The sequence below is a fragment of the Saccopteryx bilineata genome, chromosome 4, assembly GCF_036850765.1.
Source record: "Saccopteryx bilineata isolate mSacBil1 chromosome 4, mSacBil1_pri_phased_curated, whole genome shotgun sequence".
NCBI lineage: Eukaryota > Metazoa > Chordata > Mammalia > Chiroptera > Emballonuridae > Saccopteryx > Saccopteryx bilineata.
Genome location: NC_089493.1, coordinates 81,169,497 through 81,197,017, shown reverse-complemented (window position 1 = coordinate 81,197,017; position 27,521 = coordinate 81,169,497). Strand labels below are relative to the sequence as shown.

At 52.2% G+C, this 27,521-nt stretch overlaps 1 protein-coding gene across 5 annotated transcripts; it reads left to right on the top strand.

The window, feature by feature from the left end:
- Positions 1 to 279: 279 nt before the first annotated feature.
- Positions 280 to 26,834, top strand: BAHD1 (bromo adjacent homology domain containing 1). Of its 5 annotated transcripts, none has more exons than XM_066277099.1 (7): positions 280 to 544; positions 15,968 to 17,407; positions 19,497 to 19,876; positions 21,605 to 21,764; positions 22,167 to 22,243; positions 23,695 to 23,795; positions 24,650 to 26,834. In XM_066277099.1, exons 2-7 carry the CDS (start codon positions 15,982 to 15,984, stop codon positions 24,837 to 24,839), a joined length of 2,334 nt encoding a protein of 777 aa, XP_066133196.1. In that variant the 5' UTR covers positions 280 to 544; positions 15,968 to 15,981; the 3' UTR covers positions 24,840 to 26,834. The 5 variants fall into 5 exon arrangements, with proteins under 5 accessions (XP_066133196.1, XP_066133194.1, XP_066133192.1 ...); XM_066277097.1 differs by having other exon boundaries at positions 280 to 725; XM_066277095.1 differs by having other exon boundaries at positions 280 to 790.
- Positions 26,835 to 27,521: the final 687 nt, after the last annotated feature.

The following is a 27,521-nucleotide window of genomic DNA, read 5'->3' as shown; positions in this document are numbered from 1 at the left end:
CCCCCAGGCCCCACCACTCCCCGCACCGCCTCCCCCAGCCGCCTCGTGCTGCCCCCTGCGTTGGGACGACCGACCCACGGTTCTGATTGGTCGGAGACTGGGAGGGGGAGCCGAGGGCCGGATTGGCTGGCGGGGCTAGCGCAGGGCGGGGCGGCTGATTGGCGGAGCTGTCCGAGGGGCGCTTCGCTGATTGGCTGGGGACGAGGAAGCAGGAAGGAGGGTGGCGGAGGCTCCGCTCTTGGGGAGTTTGTGGAGGAACCGCGAGCGGCGTAGCGGATCCCGGAGCCCGGCCCCCGCCGTCCGGCCGCCCGCCCCGCCCGTCCGGCCCTCACCGTCCGCCCGCCCCGGCGCGCCCGCCCCACCGACGGCCCCGCCCGGCCGCAGCCCCCGCTCCGCCCGCCCGGCCCCGGCCCCCAGGAGGAGGCGCTGACGCAGCAGCGTGGAGCCCGGGAATTGAGCGCCCCCGGGGGGTTCTAGCCGCCGGATTCCAGCCCGGCTGGGGCCTGCGGGCGCCCAGAGCTGCTCCGTCCTCGCCGCCGTCCCGGTGAGCTAAGGGCCGGGATCGAGTAGGAGGAAAGGGGCGAGCGAGCAGGAAGGAGCGAGCGAGGGAGGCAGACGAGTGAAGGGGAGAGGACCGGCCGCCCGTCAGAGCGCCCCACCGAGCGCGCCGCGCCGCCGCCCCCGCCAGCCCGGGAAGGGACGGACGGACGGACGACGCGAAGCAGGTGCGGCCACCCGCTCGCTCGCGGCGCCTCCCTCCCTCGAGTCCGGCGCCACGGCCCCGCCATCGGTGAGCGCGGCAAACCTAGAGGTGACAGCCCCCCGGGGGCCCCTCGCTTCGATGGCCGGGGGCGGGGTGGGTGGCGGCCGCAGGGTGGCAGCTCGGCCGTGCGGCGGCGGCGCGGGCGTCCCGGGCCGCGGAGGGCGGGAGGACGCTGGTTGTTTCCTCGCCGCGGCGTAGCCTGTTCGCCTCCGAGTGCGCGGGCGGCAAGGCCACGGTTCCCCCCACCGCCGCGCCCCCTTTACACTCCCCACTGTCGAGCCCCCTCCCCCATCGCGGTCCCCGAAGCGAGGGCCGAGGCCGGGGGCGGCGCCGCGGGAATGCCCGTTTAGGGTGAGGGGCGCTCTCCCGCGCTGGGCACTGACCGGTTATTGCTGGTTGGGGGATAGGGGAGCGGGGGCGGGGGGTAGTGTAGACCCGATCAGATTGAGAGGAAGGGAGGGAGGCGCAGAAGACGGAAGGGAACCGGTTCGAGAAGCGAGTGTGGGCCGCAGGAGGCCGGGGGAGGGGGGACCGTGCAGAGTCCGAGGTGGGGCGGAGGGATCGAAGTTGTCAGACCGCCTCCAAGTGACAGCGGGACCCCGTGCTCGCGGCTCGGCCTGGTCCTGCCTGCCCGCCTCGCCGCCGCTCCTCTGGGGCCGGGTCAAGTCGGGCCCGAGGGGCCCGCTCGGCGGTGAAGCGCCGGACAAAGGCGGCGCCGGGGCGGGCGCAGGTGGTGGCGTCGGGGAGGGGAGCGGGTCCGAGCCACCCACCCCCAGTGGCGGGCGACAGGGCCGGACTCTGCCCCGGGGATTGCGGGGGCCAGGGCGCCCGCCGAGAGGAGCTGTGGCACTAGTTCACCGCTCCAGCCGCGGATCGCCTCGCGCTTCTGGGAAGAGTGGGGTCGACCCGGCCAGGGTGGAGGGGCACACGGGTAGAGAAAGAAGTGCATGCGGTGGGCCTGGCTGGTAACGACCGGGTTGGTGAACTCACCCAGGCGACAGTCTGGTGAAACACTCTAGAAGCTTTCAGGAATGAGGGGTTTCAGCAAGCAGTCTGCCCACGGGCAGAGGTTTAATACCACCTGGGACATCTCCCAGTTGCCCATTGCCACAGTTTTGAGAGGACAGAGATTGGTTGGATTGTGGACTCAGAGTCATCCTCCAGATGTGCTCCAGCAATCCATCTACAGCTGCTTTCAGCACTTTTGTGTAGCCAGAGAAGGTACCCACATAAGGAAATGAAAAGCTTAGTTTATAAATCCAGGCAGAAATTTAATGATTAAATTTAAAAGGCTTATCCTTTTAGTGTGTGCTATCTGAGGAACTTTATTTCCTACCTTCTCCATCCCCATGTTTTCCTGAAAAGGGCCCCTGAAGGACCACATGTCCTGGAGGGACACCCTTGTACTTGGTCAGCAGGAGGACATGGGAACCAGTGGCTTAAGCTGCGAGTTTTTCTAACTCCACCAGTGACCAGCTCTAAGCCAGATACTGTTTTTCCATTTCTAAAAATCCACTCAGCTCCTGTGTCCCATCATATGACTCCCAAATGGAAGAGTTGGGAGCACAAAGACAGGGATACTGAGGCTTTTTAGAAGGCAGACTTCTGCTGAGAATCTGGGTTTCAGTCCAACCTCAGGTACCTACCTACCTGTTGGTTAAGAGCTACTCCCAGTTGTGGTTGGCTGTAATCTCACTCTGGGAAAGCTGCCTGTCAGCCTTGCTTGGTATGGACATGGAGTTAATTTATGGCTACTCTCCATCCTCCCCAGGAGGGTCTAGACCCCAGCTTGAGTGGAGTTGAGGCTTGTGGTTATGAGTTGTATTACCTCATGCAGGAGACTGAAGTTTGTTCTGAGATAATTTAATTGTATGTCTAAAATTCAGAGAATGATTGAGGCCCTTGTGCCCTCTTGGGCTACACAGTATGTGGTTTCTTTTGGTGGCAGTAAGAAGTGACCTAGTCTGGCCACTGGATGTAAAGGGAATTAATAGTCAAAGCAGTGGTTTTTCTGTCCTGGCCGAGTAGCTCAGTTGGTAGAGCATTGTCCTGAAGCACAGAGGTTGCTGGTTCGATCCCTGGTCAGGGCACATATAGGAATAGATTGATATTCCTGTCTCTGTCTCTCTTTCCCCCACTCCCTTCCTCTCTCACTAAAATCAATAAATAAAAAAATTTGAACAACAACAATAGTGGTTTTTCTCTTAGATAAGTTCTTATCTGGCAGGGGTCTCACATCAGTCAAGTATTTGGGAGGGTTTGCTCTGGAGAGGTTAGACAGTGAAGAGGTCTCTCTTTTTTTCTATTGTCCTCTTTTTCTTTCTTTCTGTTGCCCTGCTGTCCCTGTATGAAGCCTGTGCTGTTGTCTTGGCCTCCTTTTTCCTCCTGCTGCTTTTGGTCTTTCTGACCCAGTCTGTACAGGGCTGCTGTATCATTCTTCCTAAAGCACTACTTCTCCATGTCACTCCCCTAACCAAAGACTTGCAGTGGCTCCCCTTTTCCTGCAGACTGATTCCAGACAGTTTCCCTTGACTCTACTACCCTAGCCGTGCAGTTGTCTCTCTGCATTTTTGCTCCTGCTGCTTTCCCCAGTTGTAGCTGGTGAGGAGCCCCTTGCCTTCCTCTCCTCCCATATGAACCCCATCCTTCTTCTCTTTGTCTCTCAGATCACCCCAGGCCAACACTGAGTGTTAAACGTGTGTGTGTGTGTGTGTGTGTGTGTGAGAGAGAGAGAGAGAGAGAGAGAGAGAATATATTGCAGGATTTCTGGTTGAGTGCTATACACATTTTTGTTGAATGGATAGATGCAGTTGACAGCTTAGTTGGGTAGGAACGGAAAGTCTTCCCATCCCCAGAAACGCTCAGTATGGAATCCTTTGTGGTTTCCAACCTTTTCTGTCAAAGGTATATAGAAGGAGTATATTCGAGGTGCTTTAGCATAGGGACAAATGAAATTTAGCTTTTTCTGATATTCATGCTGGTGAATCTGCCCTGTGGATTGCTTATATGGTATCATGTAGGCATGAATGGGGAAAAGCCTATAATCCTGTTTTTCTCCTACCCTACCAGGCCATTCTCTCCATACGGCTTTGCTGCTCTTAAGCAATTTTCCTTGTTTTCATGCTAAATGAACCCATATGTTTTATCTCTTCTTAATCCTGGGTATAAATAAGGGAGAAAACAAGGTTCTGAGAGTAGAAAAGAAAAAGATTCCTGGGTCTGACCCATGGATGGGACTTTAGGGACTGGTGTTGGAAGAGGTATTTATAGGGGCATCACTGACATGGAAGGCATGATCACCCCCACTCTGGACCCATCAGAAAGGAGAGCTATGATTCCAGCTCAGAACTTTTTTGTTTACTGTCAACCCTGGACCATGGGGAAATGGGAATGAGAACTGGTGACTGGTTTGAGTCTAGACAGTGAAAAAATGAATTCTGCATCTATCCCCTTTCCCCCAGACCTCCCTTTTGTGCCCCAGTTTGATGATTAATGGACCAGCATTTCCCTTCTAAGCTGGAAGGCCACCCCTCACAGTTGCCATGGCGATGTAGACCACTCCGTCAATTAAAAAAAATCCCTACTACTTCTCTCCTCCTTGCTTCTAATGTAGCAGGAAACAAGCTACCTCAGAATGCAGCTCCTGGGCTCTCTTAGCTGCTCAGGCCATTTCTGCTGTGTGTCCTAGAACGTAGTTCTTTTGCCCTTTCTGTGGTTTGCCCCGTCTAGATCCAGCAAACCCTGAAACACTTCCTTGAAGAAGCAGAGAAAATTTACGTCTTTTTTAATTCATCCACCATGCAAGTTAAAAACCAGGAAGCCCTCTTCTAGCTTTTACTTTGGAATTAAAAAAATCTCCTCCATACCTTCTCTGGTATGTGGGGGTAGGGGGTAATAAGTTGGGGAGCATTTTGACATCCATAAAGGAACAGTAAACCTAGAAGGAATTTAGCCTGCCAATATACTTCCTTCACATTGGAGTTCTGTGGGGATTTTCAGTTTCCACTTCTCCTTACCTCTGTCCCAGCATTCAGGAGGACTTGTGTGTTTTTATTTTATCTATTCTTATTCCTCTTGGCCTTGCTTCAAGTAACATCTGGCCTCAGCACCCTGTCGCAAGGTGAGTCATTAAAAAGAAAAAAAACATCATAAGGGGAAAAAAGTCTCTGGACTTAAGAAGTAGCCTGAGTTGAACTAATGCTGCCAGCCGAAGCTGCCAGGTTTATGGAGCATTACACTGACAGCCCCAACATTAAAGGGCCTCCTTTTTATGAATGGGTAGTGAAGAATGTAAATAAAGCCGCATCTCTCAATGGGGAAGCATTTTACATAAGCAGTACTACCCCTGCCTAAGTATTTATGGGAATTTGCTTGCACAGTCTGGCAGGACTTACTTCCTTTGTGAACTTGCCTTGTGCTGGAGACTTTGGAGAGACAAGGAGAGTGAGTGTGTTTCAATACTCAGAGTCGATCTAGCACTTCTGCTCTGCAGGTCCCTGACCTTCACTTGATGAGCCAACTCATGGCTAAAAGTACCTGTTAACCCTGAAAAGATGGAGAATACCGAGCATAGTCAAGGGCTTGTGATGATTGGAAGGACAGGCTTTGACACCTGGGGTCTGTGGTTCTGCAGCTCCTGACCCTTGGTGCTTCTTTGACCTCCTTGGAACAGGAGACAGAGGACCTGGATGAAATCGGGCCTGGTTTTATGGGAGACACCTAACTGGAGTAAAATGGACTGGTTTGAATTTCAGTTCCTTTATGTTTACCCTGCCCAACTCCTGGTACTACCACTGATGAGCAGCAAACCAGCTAGCAGGGAGGTGGAGGAAGAGAGGTGGCAGCCAGGAGGCTGCAGAGGGCCTGCGCCGGTCCACATGAAGAACTGAGCACCAGTGGGACCTGCACTAGGCGACTCTGTCTGGAAACTGGGGACTAGAGGACTGTGGGTTTGGTGAGCAGGCCTTACTTAGGGCAGTCATGTCCAGGACGCTGTGTTGTATCCTCGGAAGGATTTTCATTCAGATTCTATTTTTCCTAATCATCCTGCAAGGTTGGTTGGTTATTCAGCTGATTCAGTGTCCCCCTGCCACACAAAAAGATAAAATAACACTATCCTTGAGATCCTCTGTAGACACGATCCACCAGGAATAAAAGAATGGGTTTGGCTCTTAGCCTTTCTAAGATGTGAAGTGGTAATTTTTTCTAAGGCGCTATGACCAAGTTACCTGAATGAAAAAATGACAGGTGACTCTTCTTAGTTAAAAGGGTGGATGCAGGCAGATACTTCGAGTCTACATCTTTCTTACATCAGTTTTTCTAGTGGCTTTGAGAGGGGGCAAGGTGCTTCCCCTGTCCTCAGTTAAGGAAACAGGTCCTGTTGCAGTTCTGCTTTTTGTGACCGTGGGATGTCACTGGAGTGGTGCTGACTGCTCCTACTTCCAGTCCATCTCCAGTGTCTTTCCATCCCCCCCACTCTCTAGAGGCAGCTTTCAGTTTCCTGCCTAAAGAGGAGGAGGTGGCCCACGCTTAGGCCTTTCTGCCACTGCAGCTACCCATCTGAAATGTTTGGGGGGAAGTTCAGTTTATTAATCACACTTATTTGGCCAAGTGGTGTAGAGATGAATTATCAATTTTTAGAGAATCTTTATAGAAATCACAGGAAAGGTGTTCAGGTGCTGCTTGATGCCAGGATATCCTGACAAGTATGCCGGAAGGGAGGATTAACATTTCACTATAGATCCCCCTCAGAAGTGAGGGGCATCCCCTGGTGTGTACCGAGAGAGGTTCATACAGTTTGGATAGAATGTAAAAAAGAATTATAAAATTGATGAAATGACTATAAGAGGTGATCTTTGAGAAAATTGAAAGGACTTAGATTTATTCTGCCCCCTAAGGGGGCAGTTACTGTGTCTTCAAACACTAAAGTGGCTGTTTGACCAAATTTCAGTCTTTATTATAATTTGGGCTGGAGGGGGAGGATATTGCACCTGATTAAAGAGGTGTGGCTAGATGGGGGGTGGGGGCCTATAGACTTCTGGATTTACTGTAAAAATCAAGACGGCATGCCTTTGAAGCCTTTACTCCTTTGTAGGATGTTAAATGGGTTTGTTTTCAAAAGTGCATATAAGAATTTATTGGAGGCCCTGGCTGGTTGGCTCAGTGGTAGAGCGTCGGCCTGGCGTGCAGAAGTCCTGGGTTCGATTCCCGGCCAGGGCACACAGGAGAAGCGCCCATCTGCTTCTCCACCCCTCCCCCTCTCCTTCCTCTCTGTCTCTCTCTTCCCTTTCCGCAGTGAGGCTCCATTGGAGCAAAGATGTCCGGGGCGCTGGGGATGGCTCCTTGGCCTCTGCCCCAGGCGCTAGAGTGGCTCTGGTCGCAACAGAGCGACGCCTCCTGGTGGGCGTGCGGAGTGGATCCTGGTGGGGCGCATGCGGGAGTCTGTCTGACTGTCTTTCCCCGTTTCCAGCTTCAGAAAAATACAAAAAAAAAAAAAAAAAAAAAAAAATTTATTGGAAATTTTGATCAGACTTCTTTGTAGAAAAATTTGTAAAATTATGTTTGTATTCTCTGGCCAGCTCACCAGTGCCATTTAATTAGAATATGTCTTCAATTCCTTTGTGATGAAAAGTCAGGAAAAACTAATAATGTGTTGATGCCAATAATTAAAACAACACAGAAGAACAAAATTGAGTGTGCAGGTTGATGTTGATGTTGGTCTGTGACCCAGCAGTGTGTTGCAATGGTGTGTACAGAGAGGTAAAAGAATTTGCTTTTCTGTACCACTATTTTCTCCTTTTTTGGATGGGATGATGATAATTATCTGGTGAGGTGGTTGTGAGGATAAATGAGAGTGAATGCAGTGTGCTTAGGGTGATGCCAGGTTCAAAGTAAGTGCTTTGACAAATATGAACCATCCTGTTAGACTGGAAGCCTCTGTGGTGGATCAAGAATTCTCTGCCCTGCTCACTTAGGGGACTTGGGGACTGATCATGCTAACTCTGGTTCTTTGCTGCTGAGTTAACCTTAATATTCGTGACATTCTTTTTCTTGATAGAACTGTGTCTTTAGTACCACCCATGCTCTCTTGATGGTTTGGGGTAAGAAGTGAACGAGAGGACTGTTTTCCTGAGGTAGTTTGGGCAGGTTGGGAAAGAGAAGAAAGAGGATGGTAGTGAAAGAGGGTTGTGCTGTGTAAATATGAGAAATTTCCTGAAGTAGCCCTGTTGGACTGTGGATTATTACATTGAAGAGGCAGAGTGGCTTCCCAGGGATGCGGGAGAGTTTGGGTTCTGAGTTTCCTTTCCTGGCCTCCAAGTGATGCCATTAGTCTAGGGCAGTGGTTGGCAAACCGCGGCTCTCAGATTGAGGACGTTTTTAGCAAAGGCCAATTTAGGAGTACCTTAATTAAGTTAATAACAATGTACCTACCTATATAGTTTAAGTTTAAAAAATTTGGCTCTCAAAAGATATTTCCATCGTTGTACTGTTGATATTTGGCTCTGTTGACTAATGAGTTTGCCGACCTCTGGCTAGGGTAGAAATATTACATGGGGTGGGACCGGTGGGCAGCCAGCTCTTCATTCATTTAACAGGTTGTTGGGTCTTGTTCCTCATGGCTAGTTCGTTCAGGTGGTTAACACCTGCTGGGGAGCCTGAGGGAAGAGCTCCCATCTCTGCCTGGCTGGCCAGTTTCTTCTGTTCAGGACAAGAGATAGCACCTCCAGTCTTTGCAGGCCATCTTAGACTCTTAAGTTGCTGGTTCCTGGCGTGTCCTAGTGGTTGAACCAACACCTACTCATTGCCACTCCTGGGCACGGGCCTGGAGCAGACTGGTGCTATTGTGTTTTTTGAAGAATGGTGTAGTAGTAACATGAGGTTGCCACCTGATTCTGCTGAGGGACTGTTGCTGAGCTCTGGGGAACCCAACCCTATTTGTTTTATTTATCCCACATTGTTAACTTCCCAGAGCAAATGGGTCTTGCTTTAGGAGGAGATTTGCTTCTGGCTCAGCCTGGGCACTGCTGAGTCTGGATGGGAGGATCTGAGGAAGCCTTAGCCTGAAGCTCCCTTGTCCCCAGCTTGAAATAAGTCTACCTGGAGCCAGTAGGTCTGAGTCTAGAGGAAGGTGCAGTGTCTCCTGCCTCAAGACTCTTGCTTTTTTTTTGTCTGTGAAGCTGCCTTGAGCGAGAAGAGCTCTCCTCACTAAGTTCTGAGCACTTCATTGTAGCCCCTGGCACACTCCTGTCCTTTGTCTTCCTACCATCCCAAAGCTTCAGTTTTTTAGGCTTTTTTTGCATTTTTCTTCAGCACTACCTAATACAAGGGTCCTCGGGGTATGACAGTCTTTTGAAGAGTTTTGGACGCTCATTCCCAAAAACAACTTTAATAAAATGAGACCCGGGTATTTCAGCTTACACCATTAGCATTGTACTTTATTTTACAGTCATATTTTGTCATTTTTTCCTGTTACTACTGTACAGTGTAGAGTACAATATACTTATGTCCTTTTCCTTTTTCTGTGGCTTAGTAGTGTTTTTATGATCTAGAACAGGGGTCTCAAACTTGCAGCCCGCGGGCTGCATGCGGCCTGCAGACTAATCCACGAAGTTCAAAATATTTTGGATAAAATTAAGTAAGCCTGTGGATTAGTCTGCGGGCCGCACAAAATTGTTCGACGGGCCGCGAGTTTGAGACCCTTGATCTAGAATATGATTTTACAACTGTGTTAGGATAGGTAGGTGACTTAGGCTAGGGTGTGTTTCGACTTACACCAAAATTTGGGTTACATTCCTGACATAGGAACAGAACTGTGTTGTAACCCAAGGATTCTCATACTTGAAATGTAGGGGGAAAGAATGAGCTTGTGTTGAGCACCTTTTGTATACCAGGCACTCTGCTAGGCACTTGACACATTCTTATTTAACTTGATCCTCATAACACCTTTGCTCTATAGATGAGGAAAGCAAGGCTCAGGGAAGTTTAGTTCATTGACTAGCCCTCTGGGATTAACAGCAGCACAAGTGGCTTCCAGCACCATGTGAGTTTTGTCTCTGCTGTGTTGAGCCATGGCAAGGGGCCAGTAAATGTTGGCTGACTGAGCAAAGGTCACAGAGGTGCCATGTGCCTGGGAATGAGCCTCAGGTGCTTTGGCATAGCTGGACCCACATTTGCAGCTATAGGTTTACCACAGGCACATAGGAGCTGTGCATTGGGAAATAGCTAGGGAAAGGCAGATTGCTTTAAGTAGGAGTACGTGCCTTTAAAGAAAGTTGTAACGACTAGTTTTGTATTGTACTTGATTATCTTCTAATTTGTCAGGTTAGAGTTTCTTAAAGGAGAGCACTATGGTATGATTAAAATACAATGCTATCTGCCCACTGTCGTAGCTCTGGGGTCTGTGTGTATATATTGACTTCTAGATCCAAATGGTACACTGTCTCTCTCTCTCAGCCCACTACCTGTAGGAAGGACCTTGCCCTAAGACTAGGGCCCTGGCAGTTCCAGGGAGGAGGAGATTCCAACTCTACTGTTAACATACAGAGTAGGCAAAAGTAGGTTTATAGTTGTGAGCATGTGAAAGTTTATTCTTGTATTATTTATTAATTTTCATATTTTTATGCAAACAACTGTAAATCTACTTTTGCCCACCCCTGCAGTTGTATACTTAATTGTAATTTTAATATAAAACCTGTTTTATTATAATCTGAGTTAAAACTCCCTTTCCTCCCCCCTAAGATTTGTGTTCCTTTACAGTACAAGAGCTGGGATGTCTGGCTTTGCATTTGGAACCAGAAGTAAGTGATGGTTCGGAACACAGTTTGGTGCAGTTCTGGGTCTGTGCATCTGGGCTGTCCCACTGGGATGGTCATAGTGGACAGAAGTAGCCAAAGATAGGGCCACCTGCACCCCAGACCCCATGTGGGGATGGGGGTGGATCTCCTGGGAGCCTCCAGTGTGAAGTGTGAGGAGCAGGTGGTCTGACAGGCTGCAGATAGGCTTGGTGCCTCCAGGGGACAAGTTCAGCTCCTCAGATGGCTGCCAGACCTGAGAGCAGTCTATAAAACAAGCTGTGTCTAGGAGGGTCAGGCCAGTTCCCTTTGTTGGCAGCTCCGTGCTTCCTGCCCAGGTGTTTGTAGGATCCCAATCTGATTTGAGAGTGAATTGAGAGCCCGCAGTGATAAAGGCTGAATGGGCACCAGAGAGTGGACGACCCTGGGGTTTGAGCTGCCAGGGACTTCTCTCTGTGGGTACCCACAGTGAAGCAGTAGTCAGGTGGCTGGGGTTGGCAGAAAGCAAGCCCTCTGACCCTGTCCCCTGGGCCTTTAGAATCTGAGGAGCTTTACTTTCACTGTAGAGTTGTTTCTCAGGGATCTGGAGCTTTTGTTCAGGGATATCGTTTCTGCCCTCTTGCTGTGTTGTAAACTGAACCCCGCACAATTCACCCCACAGTGGGTCCTGCAGAGGAAAGAAGCAGCATCTCCATCTTTCTCTGGGGTTGGCACTTGGGTGTTTTTGTGGACTAGTCGGAGAACAAAGTTGAGGTGCATTTGGGTTTTCAGATTTCTCACAGAGGAAGCTGGACTCCTACTGTGGGGAACTGCCCAGGCCCAGGGCAGGTCCACTTCTGTCTGTGGGTCTGGAAGAGGGGAGGGATATTGGTTCCTATCCTGTAGGCTCCTGCGCAGTGACCCTGTTATCCTTAATGATCAGATTCATTTTGGTGTATCCTTTTTATATGAGGAATCTGAAGTTGAGGGGCGGGCAGAGCTTTCATTTAAAGCTAGGTCTGCCTGACTCAACGGGTTGATTCTTTCCACTTTACCAGCTCTTGGGGATACCAGCCACTTCTCTTTACCTGGCTTGGTCATAAGAATTTCAGCAGCTTCACCTTTGTTTCTCCATGAAATAACATCAACTAAATTAAAATGAACAGGAGCCTGCCTTTAACTCTTGCTTTTCTTCTCTGATAGAAGATTAAAGAAACTAAGTGCTCATGAGAAAGTATTACTCCTTTGGGGGAGGATGGAGATGATTCCAAGAGAGATTGCAGAGGTGGACAGTATTTAATTCTGTGCCAGTTGTGTGGCTTTAGTTATAATTGGGAGGAGGCTTGGGTCAGGGCTCTTCTTGACCTTTACCCTGGTGACCACCTGGTCTGTCCTTACCTAAGACCCCCTGGAATACTTTTATCCCATTAAAAATAACCCCAAAAAAGCCCTGGCTGGTTGGCTCAGTGGTAGAGCGTTGGCCCGGTATGTTGAAGTCCCAGCTTCAATTCCAGCTTGAAGCACACAGGAGAAGCACCCACTTGCTTCTGCCCCTCTGCCCCCCTTCTCTTCTCCTCCCCCAGCCATGGCTCGAATGGTTTGAGCAGGTTGGCCCCGGGCACTAAGGATGGCTTCATGACCTCATATTGGGCACCCAAGTAGCCTTGTTGCTGAGCAACAGAGCAGGGGCCCCAAATGGGCAGAGCATCCCCTGTAGGCTGCTTGCCGGATGGATCTAGTCAGGGTGCATGGAGGAGTCTGTCTCTGGGTCTCTCTGCCTCTCACTTAATAAAAATAAATAAATGGATGAACAAACACAAAAGCCTGAAAAACAAACTTTAAAATATAGTAGATATGGTTTCAGGAAGGGCAGTGGGGCAGAACCCTGAGTCGGGGGGTGGGGTAGGGGATGTGGCCTAGAGTTGGGTAAGTAAGGGGAGAGCCATGGCCAAGGCTCAGGACCTCTTCCTGCCAGAGACCAGCCTCTGCTTTCGGGAGAGATCGGGCTTAATCTGCCTGTCCAGGCCCCACCTTGGTTTTCCCCTCAGTGGTGTCCGCAACCCACACTCCTCCAAGCCTGTGACCCTCCCTTGCACACACCTTGTGTGTGCTCCACTGTACCAGTGAGAGGTGGGGCACAGTGCTCCTGCAGCTTGAGGGCAAAAGGCAAGGCCTCCCTCCCTTTCTTTCTGTTTCTGTGGGGATGACTCCCCCCAGCCCTGGGTAGGCTGGGGCAGCACTGAGGCCCAGATCCTGCCTTGACACTCCAGCTGACCCGATCTTGATTTTGAGACCCGGTGTGCCTGGGGCTCACAAGGCCCGTTGGCTGTCTTTAGAGTATATTTTGATTTTCGGTTCAACATGTAGTTTGCTGGTCTTTGGCTTGGAGAAACTACCAGTGGCAACTATCCTTCATGGTAGCTGGCTTTTTGCTCTTCAGAGTTGGGAACAGTGAGACTGGTTTTCTTCAGTGACAGTTTGCTTGACGTGAGTTGGTGAGCAGTAACATGCCCTGGAGGATTCCTCCTAGGAACCTTTTCCGGAAGGGGCCTGGACTACTGTGCCTGGAAGGAAGGGCTTCCCAGAGGGGAAGAGAGTGATGCTAAGAGAACGCAAGCACTCCTGTCTGTTGGCAGTGGTGATAGTTCCTGGTTGAACTGGTGTGAGTGGGAGGGGCAGGACAGCAGGAGGACTGGCAGAGCTGGAATGGGAACCAAGCCTACTGCTTTCCAGGATCTTTTCCCAAAGAGCTAGGCCACCCCCTGCAGGCTGGGAGTCCCCTCCACCCAGCCCTACCTACCCAGTTCAACCTGGGGCGGGCTGCAGCCAGTGTTCTCGCATGTCCAGCTTCAGAGCATGAGCTCTTCTCAGTTTGGAGTGCAGTGAGGTAGGCAACAGAGACCCCAGCCTCTTCTTAGGATGATGAGCGACACTGCAGCCTTGGGCACCACGTGCAAGCCAAGCTAAGAGTTGTTTCACAATGTGCTTTTGATGACCTTGGGTGTTTTTAGGGGTTGACTGGGATTTGGCAGAGTCAAGGGAGGCTAGCAGGAGGAGGATCTTATGCTTGATAAGGCTTCCCTGCTAGCTCATCAACAGGGGTGGGGTGGGGGTAACAGTGGGTGTCCCTGAGAGACTGGAGGTAAAGAGAGGGATATTCAACAGGGAACAAATTCCCACGTTCTGGGGACAGGCTCATGAAAGTGGAAGGCTTCCCTCCCCAACTCTCCCTGCTTGGAACCTTTTGCATATTAAGAGGGAAAAACTGAATAGGGAGCAAGTGTCCCAGAATCCCAGGACCATCTTCCCATGCAGCCAGTCCTCCAGAAAACCTGGGGGGGAGGGCAGGGAAAAAGCAGGGGCAAACCAGTCACTCGCTACCAAGAGCTCTTTTGCTTTACAGGCTTGAAAGCACTTCTCTGTACTCCCTCTTTCCAATCCACCCGCTCCTTGTTCTGTGCTTTTCCATGTCCTTAAAGGCCACAATCCTAGGTGATTTTAGCCTTGGCCTTCAGCCATTCCCAAGCCTGACTCCTCTGGTAACTTTGGGCCTGTTGAGGGGCTTTTGCCCCTGCTTAGCTGTATGTTCTGTTCGCTCCTGGAGACGGAAGGCCCTCAGGATAAGAGAGGGCTGGGCCTAGGCTTTCCTAGGAAATACAGATGTGCTTATTCTTGTTGCTGCTCCTCCACCTCTGACACAGGGGTGCTGTGTGTTTGAGAAAAGGGCAGATAGGTTATAACTGGGTTGCTTTTGAGAGTGAAAGGATGCATTGCTTGTCAGCATGCTGAGCAAAGGGGTGAGTGGTCACCCTGGTTAGAAGCAGGAGCTCTCCAGTCTGTACTTGAGGAGTGAATTTGCCTCCTGTGACTGCATCATGCCTGGGGTCTGGTCTCTAAATGTGGCAGGTCCCACTCTAGGGCCAGTGCAACCCCTGACATGCTGCCTCTTTCCAGTTTTTCCGATCCTTTCTCAGGAGTGAAGGCCACCCAAGCTGCCCTCATCTAGAGCAGCATGTTTCTGGAGAGAAGGTACTCAGTGACCCCAGCCACACTGGCCAAGGCCACTGGAGCTAGCTGGGAAGGGTTCCAGAATCCCTGGGAGCGCTCAGGCCTGGGACCTTCAGGGTTAAATCCTGGCCCAGCAGAAACTCTGGCTCCTGGAGTACAGTGAGTGTAAATAGCAGTGGCAGTGGGAAAATTAAGCTGGAAAGCCTGTACCTGCTGGATGGGGAGGGGATCGCAGGGTGCCTCGACTGGCACCTTACTTGGCAGTACCTCGCTTTGGGTTGGGAAGCAGGTGAGGAGTGAACAGCTCAGTAGTCTCTGACCACCTATGTTCTTCATTTCCTTGGCTGTACCAACTTCTAGCGCGTACCCAGCTCTGGCCTCTCTCATTCAAAATAGGGTCCAACCAGGCTGCCCTGGTATGTTGGGGATGGGGAAAGTGTTTGACAAAGTTAGGGAATGATGCCTGGTCGGGCATTTTCTTTCAGGGGCTCTGGGCTTCCTGAAACTCCCCATCCTGCCTCCCGCCTCCTGCCTGGTATCTTGCCTACCAGGTGGGAGAGCTGAGGAATAGGGCAGGACTAATGAGTTATCCTCCAGTTAGTTCTCCTTGCTACCTTTTCCCCCTCAGTTCTTAGTGCCTGATGGGGGCAGGTGTTAAAGACGTACTACATTAGTGTGTGGCCTCCGGGTTTCCTACCCAGACGTGCTGGCCCTGGCTTTACCACTGTACCTGCCCAGGTTCTGGCACTGTTTAGGCTGTCCTTCCCTGGAACCTCCTGACTCGGGGTCAGTCTGGCTTCTGTGGCTGGCTGAGACCTCCACTGACCACCAGCTCCTCAAAGTCAGGTCTTCACCCTTCCTGGGCTTTTCTAGCAAGACTTGAGTTATAGCTGTCCTGCAGTATGTGCTCGGCAGGCAGGTATGTGCTAAGTGGCCGAGCAGGCAGGTTCCTCATCTCACTGTTCATCTATCTCCTTATCTTCCTATGGTCCATCTTAGAAGCCCCAGCATGCGGGAGGGGGTTGGTAATATTTTTGAAGGAATAGATGGCCTCCCACCGCTCAAGCTCCATCCTAAGATGAGTATCTGGTGGCAGAAAAATAGAACAGAGAGCTTTGTCTCTAGCGCCTCCTGTCTTCTGCCCTTGGAGCTTCTGTTGCTCTGTGCATGCCTCGAGGGGCTTCGTTTAAAGAAGGACCCTAGACTGAGAGAAGAATGGGCAGCCATTTTTTTGCACAGCTGCTGGTAGCCTGACCTCACTGGACCTTTGCACTCTGGAAGAGGGGTCCCATGAAAATCTAGGCTGGAGATGGAGTGAGGGTAGGTCAGAGTTACTATAGGTGTGGCTGGATGACCCACATAGGGGGAAAAGCAGGCAGGACAGGCCAGGGTGGGCTTCTCTCATCGCCTGCCTTCTGTCCTGCAGATTGGAAGTACTCCATGACCCACACTAGGAGGAAATCCCTTCCCATGATGAGTTCGGGCCCTGTTGGCCGCCGGGAGCCCCTGCAGATGGAAGGCAACAATGTGGAGCAAGGAGCAGACGGTGTGGAATCAGGCATACCTGAGAGCCCAGGACATCTCACAGGGCGCCGCAAGAACTACCCGCTTCGTAAGCGCCCCTTGGTTCCCGAGAAGCCCAAGGCCTGCAAAGTGCTACTGACCCGCCTGGAGAATGTGGCTGGTCCACGGAGTGCAGATGAGGCTGATGAGCTGCCCCCTGACCTGCCCAAGCCCCCCAGCCCGGCCCCACCCAGTGAGGACACTGGCCTCACCCAGCCCCGCAAGCGGCGCCTGGCCTCCCTCAATGCTGAGGCCCTGAATAATCTGCTGCTGGAGCGGGAGGACACCAGCAGCCCAGCGGGCAGCCGCCGTGGTCGAGGGGCAGACCCCCACCACAGCCGGGACCGCGACAGGGCTACTGGGGGCTGGTCTTCCTCCAAGAAGCGGCCCCGGCTGGGGGACCTTGGAGGAGGAAGTCGGGATCTGTCCCCAGAGCCAGCACCGGATGAAGGTGCCTGTCGAGATGGTCACCCAGCTCCCAAGAGACTGGCCAGCCTGAATGCAGCTGCCTTCCTAAAGCTGAGCCAGGAGCGGGAGCTACCACTGCGGCCACCTCGTGCCCACCCGGAAGCCGAAGGGCGTTCTACTGAACCACCAGCACTGAAGGCCCTGAGGCCTAAGTTGGCCAAAGTCAATGGCAAGAACTATCCCAAAGCCCGGCAGGGGGCTGGCTCTGGGGAGGCTGCAAACCCACCCAGCTGGCCAGGGTGCCCCGAGGAGTCATGTCTATCTTCTACACCTTGTGGGCCACATAGCCAGCTACCTTATCAGCCCCTAAGCAAGGGTCTGGAGAGCCCCTTAGGGCTGCGCCCCCACCTGCCTCTGCTGATGGGTGGGCAGGCAGCCCTGAAGCCAGAGCCTGGGCGCCCAGGAGAGGAGTCACCTGCCCCCAAGCAGGAACTGCATCAGCCCTCTTTTCCTGCACCCCAGCTGTCCCCCCTCCCGATGCCTGGTAATCCCGCTGACTACAGTGGCCTGTGTGGTCGGCCTGAGCTCACTGCGCTAGGCAGCTTCTACCTGTATTGTAGCCAAGATGGGCTGCAGTGTGGGGGCTACTCCCCCTGCCCCATGCTCCCTGAGGGCAAGCTGTCGCCAGTGGTGGCACCTACCGAGGGGCTCCTGTTGGCCCCAAGGTCAGTGCCTGTGGGCACCCCTTTTCAGCACCCTCCCTGGGGCTCTCACTACTGCTCCAGCGAGGATGCTGAAGTGAATGTCTACAGCATCTGTGAAATGTTGTCCCCTTCTCTTACCCACATTGGCACTACCTGTGGCGGCTGTTCCTACAAGATGCCTTTTGCAGCAGGTAAGCCTTCCTGGAAGTGGGATGTACCAGGGAGTCTGAGACATGGTGTCCCAGGAGTGTGGGCCTTGGGCTCCTTGGGGTCTAGCTACCTTGGGAGGTAGTGGGCTTTGAGAGAGGACTTCCCTTGTTTTGTGCCCAAGCCTAGATCAGGGCCCATGTTTAGCCTTTAGCAGCCCAGCTGTCCCCACTGTCTACAGAGATTTCTTGACCTGGCAGGTAGCACTTGGTGGTAGAGAGGGAAGGAAGGACCTCTCCTCCCTCCCCATTGGGATTTCCAATCTTAGACTCTGAGTAGAAACTTATTGAAATTAGGGGTTTTGCCAAGTTGTCCCCATGTCCCTTCTGCCCTCCTTGAAGAAAGCTAGAATTCCTTACTTTCCAGGAGCCCAGACTATCTGCATGCCAGCCAGGTTCAGGCCCAGTAGATGGTGCCAGCTGCAGTGGAACAGCTCTACCTTGGCTATATAGGCTTTGAAAAGAAGTGGCCCTGGCCAGTTGGCTCAATGGTAGAGTGTCAGCCTAGCATGTGAATGTCCAGGGTTTGATTCCCAGTCAGGGCATATAGAAGCTACCATCTGCTTCTCCACCTGCCCCCTCTACCCCTTCCTTTCTCTCTCTCTTCCCCTCTCCTCCTGCAGCCATGGCTTGCCAGGCACTGAGGATGGCTCCGTGGAGCCTCCGCCTCCAGTGCTAAAAATAGCTCAGTTGGTGAGCATGGCCCCAAATGGGTAGAGCATCAGTCCCAGAGCGGGGTTGCAGGGTGGATCCCGGTCAGGGCACACGTGTAAGTCTGTATGTTTTCTCGTCTCTCACTTGGAAAAGAGGGAAAAAAAGAAGTACCCAGACTTATTGTCACCTTGCTAAGGGTGGACGGGGTGGCCACACTCCAAGAACCGACAGAGTTCCCTGCCACAGAGCACTCTCAGGGCCTGTAGCTTTGGTGTCTGCCTTCCTGGCAAGACCCAGGCACCTGAGAGGCTCATGGTGCAGCTGATGAGACACTCCCATAGTGACCTCTCTTTCCCCTTCCCCAAATTGGCAGTAGTGTCCTACATGCCTCTCCAGACTCCCTGCTTGGCTCCTGGGTAGAAACAAGGTGACCAGAGCCATCCTGACTGGCAAGTCTGTCCTGCTGCTGGTGAAGTGAGAAGCCAGGGCTCCCCTCGCCAACCCCTTTTAGGGTCTATAAAACAACTTTATAGACCAGTTGACTCTGGCCAGACTGGTTGTTTCAGTTTCTGGCATGAGTTGGAGCTCTTAAGAAATGAGAACAAGCTTCTTCTTGGGCTTTTCATTCTCTTTTGTGCTTTTTTCCAAGTCAAGCTAGCCACCTAACCTGAAAGACCCAAGGCTCTTACCCCTGCTTGGTGTGGACACCAGTAAGCACTATGTATGTGTCAGGCACTGTTCTAAAGCAGCTTTACTGATGGGAGGCCACAGGGCATGTAATTGAGCATAGACTGTGGAGCCAGACTTGGAGTGAAATGTTCTCCCCCTCTTCCTTAGCCATGTGACTATGGAACAAGCCAGTAACTATGCCATGTTTCTGTTTCTTTAATTGTAAAACGGGAATAATGGTACTTTCCTCATGGGTTGGTGTAAGGATGAGGTAAGTCAAGACATTGATAAGAAAAACACCTAGGACAAGACGACATGATATTTGCAACTACTATTTCTATTGCAAGGCTCTGAGAAGTAAAGTGCCTTGCTCGAGGTCATACAGCTAGTAAGTGGCAGGTCTGGGATTCATATCCTGGGCTGATTCCTGCTCCCCTGCTCCTAAGCACTGTGGAAGCCTTAGAGAAGATTGAGTCAGAGCTAGAGAAGCTGTTCCAATTACCCACTCTCTTCTTTCAGGCTAGGAGGGAAGAATGAGATGTCTGTGGGCTAATCTCCAATGTCAGAAAATACTCTTGACCAGTTACTTTGACAGTCCTCCTTAAAGGCCTCTGACCCACCTGCCACCATACCGGTCTTCGGTTTCACACTTAGAATTAAGCTAGGAGTAGGCTTTAAAAGCAGACAGGTCAGGATAGGGTAACTGCTTGTTCTTACCTGTCCTGACCCCCTCTCTTAATTTTCCCGGAAGGTTGCAGGTCCCTGGGCCAGCTGGAATTTCCTCTTCTGGAAGCTGGCCATCCAGCCTCACCTGCTCACCCTCTCCTGGGATGCCCTGTGCCCAGTGTGCCACCTGCAGCAGAGCCCGTCCCTCATCTTCAGACACCCACCTCGGAGCCCCAGACGGTAGCCCGTGCGTGCCCTCAGAGCGCCAAGCCTCCTAGTGGCTCTAAGTCAGGTCTGCGCACAGGTTCCAGCTGTAGGCACACTGTGAGGAGCAAGGCTGCCCGCAGACCCAGCCACCCCAAGCAATCACGTGTCCGGCGCCCACGCCCACGTCGCCGCCGCCGCCGTCGCACTAACGGCTGGGTACCTGTTGGGGCTGCCTGTGAGAAGGCTGTCTATGTCTTGGTGAGTGTCATCTCTTAACTGATGGGGAAAAGAGAGGGTGGCAGTGGAGACATAGGACCTGCAGTGAGGTATGTGTCATGAACCTTGGCTCTAGCTACTCTGAAAGGTTACAAGGGGCTCCAGCTCACTTTTGCTCCAGGAACCAGTCATGCTGGCCCAGCCTGCTCTCCTAATCCCTACTGATCCTGTACTGTGTGCCTCGGGGAGGTCAGGGGATGCACACAGACAGCTGGCAGCTGCCATCTCTGTCACTGACTCAGGGAAGTTGTCTGAAGTGTCTTTGCCTCTGTTCATGCTGTTCCTTCTATTGTGGATTTTAAAATGAAGGACTTTTTTTTTTTGACAGATAGAGTCAAAGAGAGGGACAGACAGACGGGAAGGGAGAGAGATGAGAAGCATCGATTCTTTGTTGTGGCACCTTAGCTGTTCATTCATTGCTTTCTCATATCTGCCTTGACTGGGGGCTACAGCAGAGCGAGGGACCCCTTGCTCAAGCCAGAGACCTTTGGGCTCAAGGCAGCGACCATGGGGTTATATCTATGAGCCCACACTTAAGCCAGTGACCTTGGGGCCTTGAACCTGGGTCCTCCGTGTCCCAGTCTGATGCTCTAGCCACTGTGCCACTGCCTGGTCAGGCTATAATGGAGGACTTTCATGGAGGCTTTTTGGATAAGTATGTATAGGGCAAACTGAGATAGGCAGAGAAGGGCCCTGGCCGGTTGGCTCACGGTAGAGCATTGGTCTGGCCTGTGGAAGTCCCGGGTTCAATTCCTGGCCAGGGCACAAAGATGCTTCCCCACCCTTCCCCCTCTCTTTCCTTTCTATCTCTCTCTTCCCCTCTTGCAGCCAAGGCTCCATTAGAGCAAAGTTGGCCCAGGTGCTGAGGATGGCTCCATGGCCTCTGCCTCAGGCGCTAGAATGGCTTAGGCGCTGAGGATGGCTCCATGGCCTCTGCCTCAGGTGCTAGAATGGCTCAGATTGCAGAGGAGCAACGCCCCAGAGGGGCTGAGCATTGTCCCCTGGTGGGCATGCAGGGTGGATCCCAGTTGGTTGGGCACATGCAGGAGTCTGTCTCCCCCTTCTCACTTTGGGGGGGGGGAAGAGATAGAGAAAATCAATGATATAGGAACTTCTGGTATAATGAAAAGAATGTCAAATAAATTTATTGAGCACCTCTTAGATGGCAGAACTGAGCTAAGTACTTTGCATGCATTGTCTGCTTTCATCCTCGCCACTACTCTGTGAGGTACGTGCCCCATATTCCTATAATTATCCTCGTTTCACAGATGAGTAAACTGAGGCTTAGAAGTAAATTAAGTAACTTGCCCAAAACTATGCCATTTGCAATGGTGGTTGAAGGGTCAAAACCAGACTGTCCTATTAGGAATCTTGAGGACTTACCTAGTGCTACGGGCTTGGAGTAAGAGAGTCAGCTGTTGGGGTATGGTGGTCAGAGCGGACCCAGAAGCTTCAGGCCACTTTCCTACCCCTGTTCCTGTTCGTCATCATTTATACAACCATGGAGACTCCCCACCCCATCCTGTCCCTGAAAGCCAGGCTTAGGGGGAATGGGCCAGCATGCAAACTGCTCCAGCAGATCCCCACTCCTAGTGGTCCGACTGCGATGAGGAAAGTATCGAGAGGACGTCTTTCGCTCCCCCTTTCCTGCTTCACTGTGAGTGCGGCCATACAGTACAAGCCTGTTTGTGTCATTGGTTTGTTGCACAGGATGAACCGGAACCAGCCATTCGAAAGAGCTACCAGGCGGTAGAGCGGCATGGAGAGACCATCCGAGTCCGGGATACTGTCCTCCTTAAGTCGGGCCCACGAAAGACATCCACACCTTATGTGGCTAAGATCTCTGCTCTCTGGGAGAACCCCGAATCAGGTACCCCCTGCCAGGAGTTTGACCTGGCACTGGTCTCCCTGTGTTTTTGGCACAGTCTGCCTTACACTCAGCCCGGACCTGTCTGCTACTGAGGGCTGCAGACAGCCTTGTGGCTTCAGTTGGATCAGCTCATTAACTTTTTCAGCCACCAGAATCTGGGCACCTGTCCTCCTTCCTCACCTGTCATTGCTTTTTCTCCCTTCTCCCTTTATGCTAACAGCATTCTAGCCTATTGAATGCCAGGGTTGGCCTGAGGCAGAGGACATGGGTGGCTAGAGCCTGGATGATTGGCCCAGCATTGAATTTGGATGAGCCTCCTGGGCAAGTGGCCAGCCTGCCTGCCTGTCTAAATAACTCTGGGGTTGCCAGCTCCAGCCGTGACTGCTTTTCTCATCCCCCCAGGAGAGTTGATGATGAGTCTCCTGTGGTATTACAGACCGGAGCACTTACAGGGAGGCCGCAGTCCCAGCATGCATGAGGTGAGCTACCGGGCAGATGGGATGGGAAGTCAGGAGTGGCACAGGAAGGTGGTATGGGGAGGGCAGCTGGGTAGTTAAGTCCCTATATTTGTCACCTTGGACACCAGAGAATCTGGGGAAGGGCCTGGGTTTTAGCCTTTTTCCCCAGCACTGCCCAGTTCATTTAAGGAGAATACCGTTTTTCCCCCAAAATAAGACAGTGTCTTATATTAATTTTTGCTCCTAAAGATGCGCTAGGTCTTATGTTCAGGGGATGTCTTATTTTCCATGAACAAGAATTCACATTTATTGTTGAACAAAAAATCAACATTTATTAATATACTGTAGTCATGTCATCACAAACATCAGCATAACCAGCCAAACTCTGAAGTCCATCAAGAATTTCTTGTGACACCCTGGCCGGTTGACTCAGTGGTAGAGTGTCGGCCTGGCATGCAGGAGTCCCGGGTTCAATTCCCGGCCAGGGCACACAGGAGAGGCGCCCATCTGCTTCTCCACTCCTCCCCCTCTCCTTCCTCTGTGTCTCTCTTCCCCTCCCGCAGCCGAGGCTCCATTGGAGCAAAGTTGGTCCGGGCGCTGAGGATGGCTCTGTGGCCTCTGCCTCAGGCGTTAGAATGGCTCTGGTTGTAACAGAGCAACGCCCCAGATGGGCAGAGCATCGCCCCCTGGTGGGCATGCCGGGTGGATCCCAGTCGGGCACATGCGGGAGTCTGTCTGACTGCCTCCCCGTTTCCAACTTCAGAAAAATACAAAAAAACAAAAAGAAATTTCTTGTGACTATTTCCATGTACAACAATCTACCATTTCCCCCAAAATAAGACAATGTCTTATAATAATTTTTGTTCCTAAAGACACACTAGGTCTTATTTTCAGGGGATGTCTTATTTTCGGGGAAACAGAGTAGTAACCTTTGTCTACAAAGGGAGCCCTTGTGGGCAGGGAGTACCAGAATGTGTCTTCCTGTCGACAGGAAAGGGGAAGTGAAGTGGCATACCTAGCCCCCCTTGATGCTGTCTGTAACACGAGAGGGAGTGGGAAGACTGCTGCTAACACCCCTTAGCACCGTACCAGTGGTGTGCTAGGAGTGGTGATGCCTTCTAGGTGTGGTATCCCCCCCAACGTAGGCCTGCTTTTACTGTTTTCCTCTGGGACGTTTCGGCCAGGTGTGTACCAACACCCCCCTCCTCCTCTGGCTGGCAGTGGGGGTTAGGAAACTTTATGACAGGGGCTGGAGGAGGCACCTGGCTTCTCTAGAGTAGTACAGAATCAGGAATGAACATGAGAGGAATGCCAGGTGGAGTGCTAGGTGAGCAGTTAGGCTCAAACTCCAGGGAAAGTCCCTGGCTTTCTGAGCACTAGCTGGAGTGATCTCAGGTTAGGAGTTCTCAGCAGACTCCTAGAGTTAGATGCTTCTGACCACCGTAACTGATCTCCACTTCTCTCCCCTTGAGCCTCTGCAGAATGAAGTCTTTGCATCAAGACATCAGGACCAGAACAGTGTGGCCTGCATTGAGGAGAAGTGCTATGTGCTGACCTTTGCGGAGTACTGCAGGTGGGTGGTGCCCTTGCCTCTGGCTAGCCTCCCCTCAGACTCCTCAGGGCCATTTGGGGCTTAACCATGATCCCCCAGAGGATCTCACTGGGCCTGATATCCCAGAAATGTCTTCCTTACAGCCTGCCTCTGCCATATGATTTTTTTTTTTTTTTTTTAAGCTGGAAACAGGAAGAGACAGTCAGACAGACTCCCGCATGCGCCTGACCGGGATCCACCCGGCACGCCCACCAGGGGGCAATGCTCTGCCCACCAGGGGGTGACGCTGGGGCATCGCTCTGTTGCGACCAGAGCCACCCAAGCACCTGGGGCAGAGGCCAAGGAGCCATCCCCAGCGCCCGGGCCATCCCCGCTCCAACAGAGCCCCAGCTGCGAGAGGGGAAGAGAGAGACAGAGAGGAAGGAGGGGGTGGGGGTGGAGAAGCAAATGGGCGCCTCTCCTATGTGCCCTGGCCGGGAATCGAACCCCGGTCCCCCGCACGCCAGGCTGACGCTCTACTGCTGAGCCAACCGGCCAGGGCCCATATGATTTTTTTAGAAGAAAAAAATTGTTGTCTGAGGCAGAGTGGTTGGATAGAATTGGGGGTGGTTACAGTACTGCTTTCAGAGAAAATCAAACAAGGAGAATTGTCAAGTGGTCATGAGGGGAGTCCTTGGCGTGTGTGGTTCCCCAGTGACAGAGAAGGTAGCCTGGCAGTTGGCAGAAAGGGCATAGCCCCCAGGACAGGAATGGAGGCGGCACCAGCCCATGTGGGAGTTGGAGGCGACTTTCCAGTTCTCTGAACAGGGTGGGGAAGGAATTGGTCTTCCTGTAAAGTGGCTTTTATAAAGACAGTGAATGGTGTGTCACTACAGATTCTGTGCCATGGCCAAGCGCCGAGGCGAGGGCCTTCCCAGCCGAAAGACAGCATTGGTGCCCCCCTCCGCGGACTACTCCACCCCGCCACACCGCACAGTACCTGAGGACACGGACCCTGAGCTGGTGTTTCTTTGCCGCCATGTCTATGACTTCCGCCATGGCCGCATCCTCAAAAACCCTCAGTAGCCTCCTCCTGCCCACATTGGGGCTGCCTATAGGCAAGTGGAGCTCAGGGCAGGGGGCACAGCTTGAAGCACAGCACTTGGTTAAGGGAGCCACAGGGGCTCTAGGTTGCTGGCCTATGGTTCCCTTGGGGGAAGGGCAGGGGCCCCTATGGGTTCTGGGTCTTATGGGAGGGAAGGGTAGGCCAGGACATAAGAAAAGCATCAGAGCCCTCAGCTTGGCCCAAGTACTTCTCTCTAGTCCCTTGGTGGAGACTCCTGAAGAAGCAGTCTTCCCAGAGGCTGGGTCAAGCCTGAGTGGTAGGGGCCCTGGGAGGAGGGAGAGGTCCTTCAGGAACCAGGCCCAACAGGCCCTTTTTATCCTCCCTTGGACCCTTCAAGGGGTAATGGGAGCCAGCTTTACCTCACCCACTGTGACCCGCTGCTTCCCCATCAGCCTGGGACCAGCCTTTTTAAGATTCTAGCACAGCTCCCAGCTCATTCCTTTGAGGCATAGAGAGCCAGAGTCTGGCTTTCAAAGCATTGACGTCCTGGATTTGAGGCCTTTCCCTGGCTTTCCTCCTCTGCCCCTACAGTAGCCCCTGGTGCGGGGACAAGTTACCTGGCCTTCACAGTCATGGGTGTCAGCTTCCTGTTCGCCTCCTGGTGAGGGGCCACCCAGCAGGTCTGGCTTCCCTGAAGTTACCTGATCAACATGGGGTTTGTCAAGTCTGGGATGGCAAAAGGGAGCAGGGAGGGAATGGGGGCAGGGGGCAAGGAAAATTGCTACCTGATTTATTGAAGACTTTTCCTTTTGCCTTACACTTGGAGGTTCTAGGAAACCTCTTGCAGAACTTCACACATGACTCTTCAAGCCACACCCGCCTGAAATCAAACCAAAGGAGTGCTGTGGCTCCCCTTGCCCTGCCACCCTCACCCTAGTCTTTTGTAGATTGCACTAAATTACATCCCAGTGAGAAGCAACACTGTATCAGTCCACAGACCTGCTGAGCTGCAGCCACTCACTCTAGGAGCTAAGGACCGAATTTTGTTTGTTCATGTTGCCCAGGGGCCCTGTTCTCAGCTGCTCCCCAGAGTAGATTAGGAGACTCAGCCCTCTGTTGTCCTTGCCAGGACTAGGAGGCCCTGGTCCTGGGGCTGTCTGTGAGGGGGCTGGAACAACCTAGTTCTTTCCTATTTGTACCAAAGAGGAGCATGGTGGAGAGAGGGAGAGAGCCCTGTGTGCCTTGGGCCTGGCACTGGGAATCTGGTTGTGAGCACATCCTTGGGGGCAGGGGCACATATGGACCCAGCAGGCTGAGGAGGTGGAACTGAGTGAGGACAGTTAGGTAGGGTCCGGAGAAGGGGGTGGAAGTGAATCCTAAGGACACTCCCAGCAACCCAGGCCCTGTGCTGTCCCTCAGAAAATTGGGCTGCTTCTGCTTGGTCATTGAGGTGGAGAAGACCTAGAGGCTTCACAGGTGACATTACAAAGGGAAAAACCCAATCCCAAACCTGAAGAGAAGGGACTCAGTTTCCCTTGTATGGAATAAGCTGTTTGGAGAAAGGCATTGGTCCAAGAGGGCTGTGCAGTGGGAGAGGTTGGCAGAATTGGGGCTCTGAAGAGCCAGTCATGGAGCCTGCTGATTCCCAGGGTGCTGGGTCCTTGCCACCTAGGAGCCCAGTCCCACCCAGCAGGAGAGAGCAAGGCCCCTCCTCCCAGGGTCTGCTGCCCAGAACATAAATGCTTTTGAAATCTCTTAGATGTGGAAATATTTTTTCGAACCTGAAAATGCAGCTGATAGAAATTCAATGGAAGCATAATTCATGTAAAATATATTTTAGTTGATAATTTTGTAAAATGCACTTTTTGTGTGTGTCGACCCTGGTTTCTCAGATCTGTATTTCAGTGTTTACAAGGGAGGGAGGACCTTTCCTCACTTTCCTTTTGACAGAGATTAGAAGTACTTCTTTAAGAAAAAAAATAAATTTGAGAAATTGTATTGATTTAGAAAAGGAATATTTCCTCTGTGTCCTGTCATCTTTTTGTGTGTGATTGTGGTGAGGCTCTAATTTGGGAGTTCCTCTTAATTCCTGCAGTGTGTGGGGCTCACTAAAGCCAGTAAGTGTCGGTAAGCGGAGAGTGGGAAAGTAGGGGAAAGCAGAGGGAGGAGAGAAGACAGGGAATGGGAGTACTTAGCACAGTGGTAGCCAGAGCCACTTGCCTGGACAGAAATTCTTGGGTTTCCATTCCTCACCTGGTGGGTGACCTGGGAACTGGTCCCCAAATATGTGCACAGTGAAGATAGCACCTCACTACCTTGGGTCATGCCCTTAGGAAGCTGACCAGCAGAAACTGGCCTAGGGTCCCAGTATCAAGCAACTGGCACTGCTTGCTGAGAGAATGAAGGCTCACCCTGTGTTGCTAGGATTGAGGGGCATCCAGGAGCCTTCTAGCTTCATCTCATCCTTCAGAACCCCTCATCCTTCTGAATTCATCTGGTCAACACTAGCGCCATTCGCCCACTAAACTCAAAGCTTCTGGCCTCTACTGTTCCATCACTCCTCAGTACAGCATGCCCTGGGTCAGCTCTTCCTTCCTCCCAACCATTCTACTTCTGTGCCCCATTCATCTCTGAAGAATGGTGATTAGTAATTTAGATAGAATCAGACCAAACCATACAGTGTCAGTGTCCCCGAGCCTCTC

Excerpts from the sequence above, each read along its gene's own strand:
- BAHD1 (XM_066277099.1), top strand. The coding sequence starts at position 15,982 with ATGACCCACACTAGGAGGAAATCCCTTCCCATGATGAGTTCGGGCCCT. Across the intron at positions 17,408-19,496 it reads CAAGATGCCTTTTGCAGCAG|GTTGCAGGTCCCTGGGCCAG; the intron begins GTAAGCCTTCCT and ends TTTTCCCGGAAG. Across the intron at positions 21,765-22,166 it reads CTGGGAGAACCCCGAATCAG|GAGAGTTGATGATGAGTCTC; the intron begins GTACCCCCTGCC and ends TCATCCCCCCAG.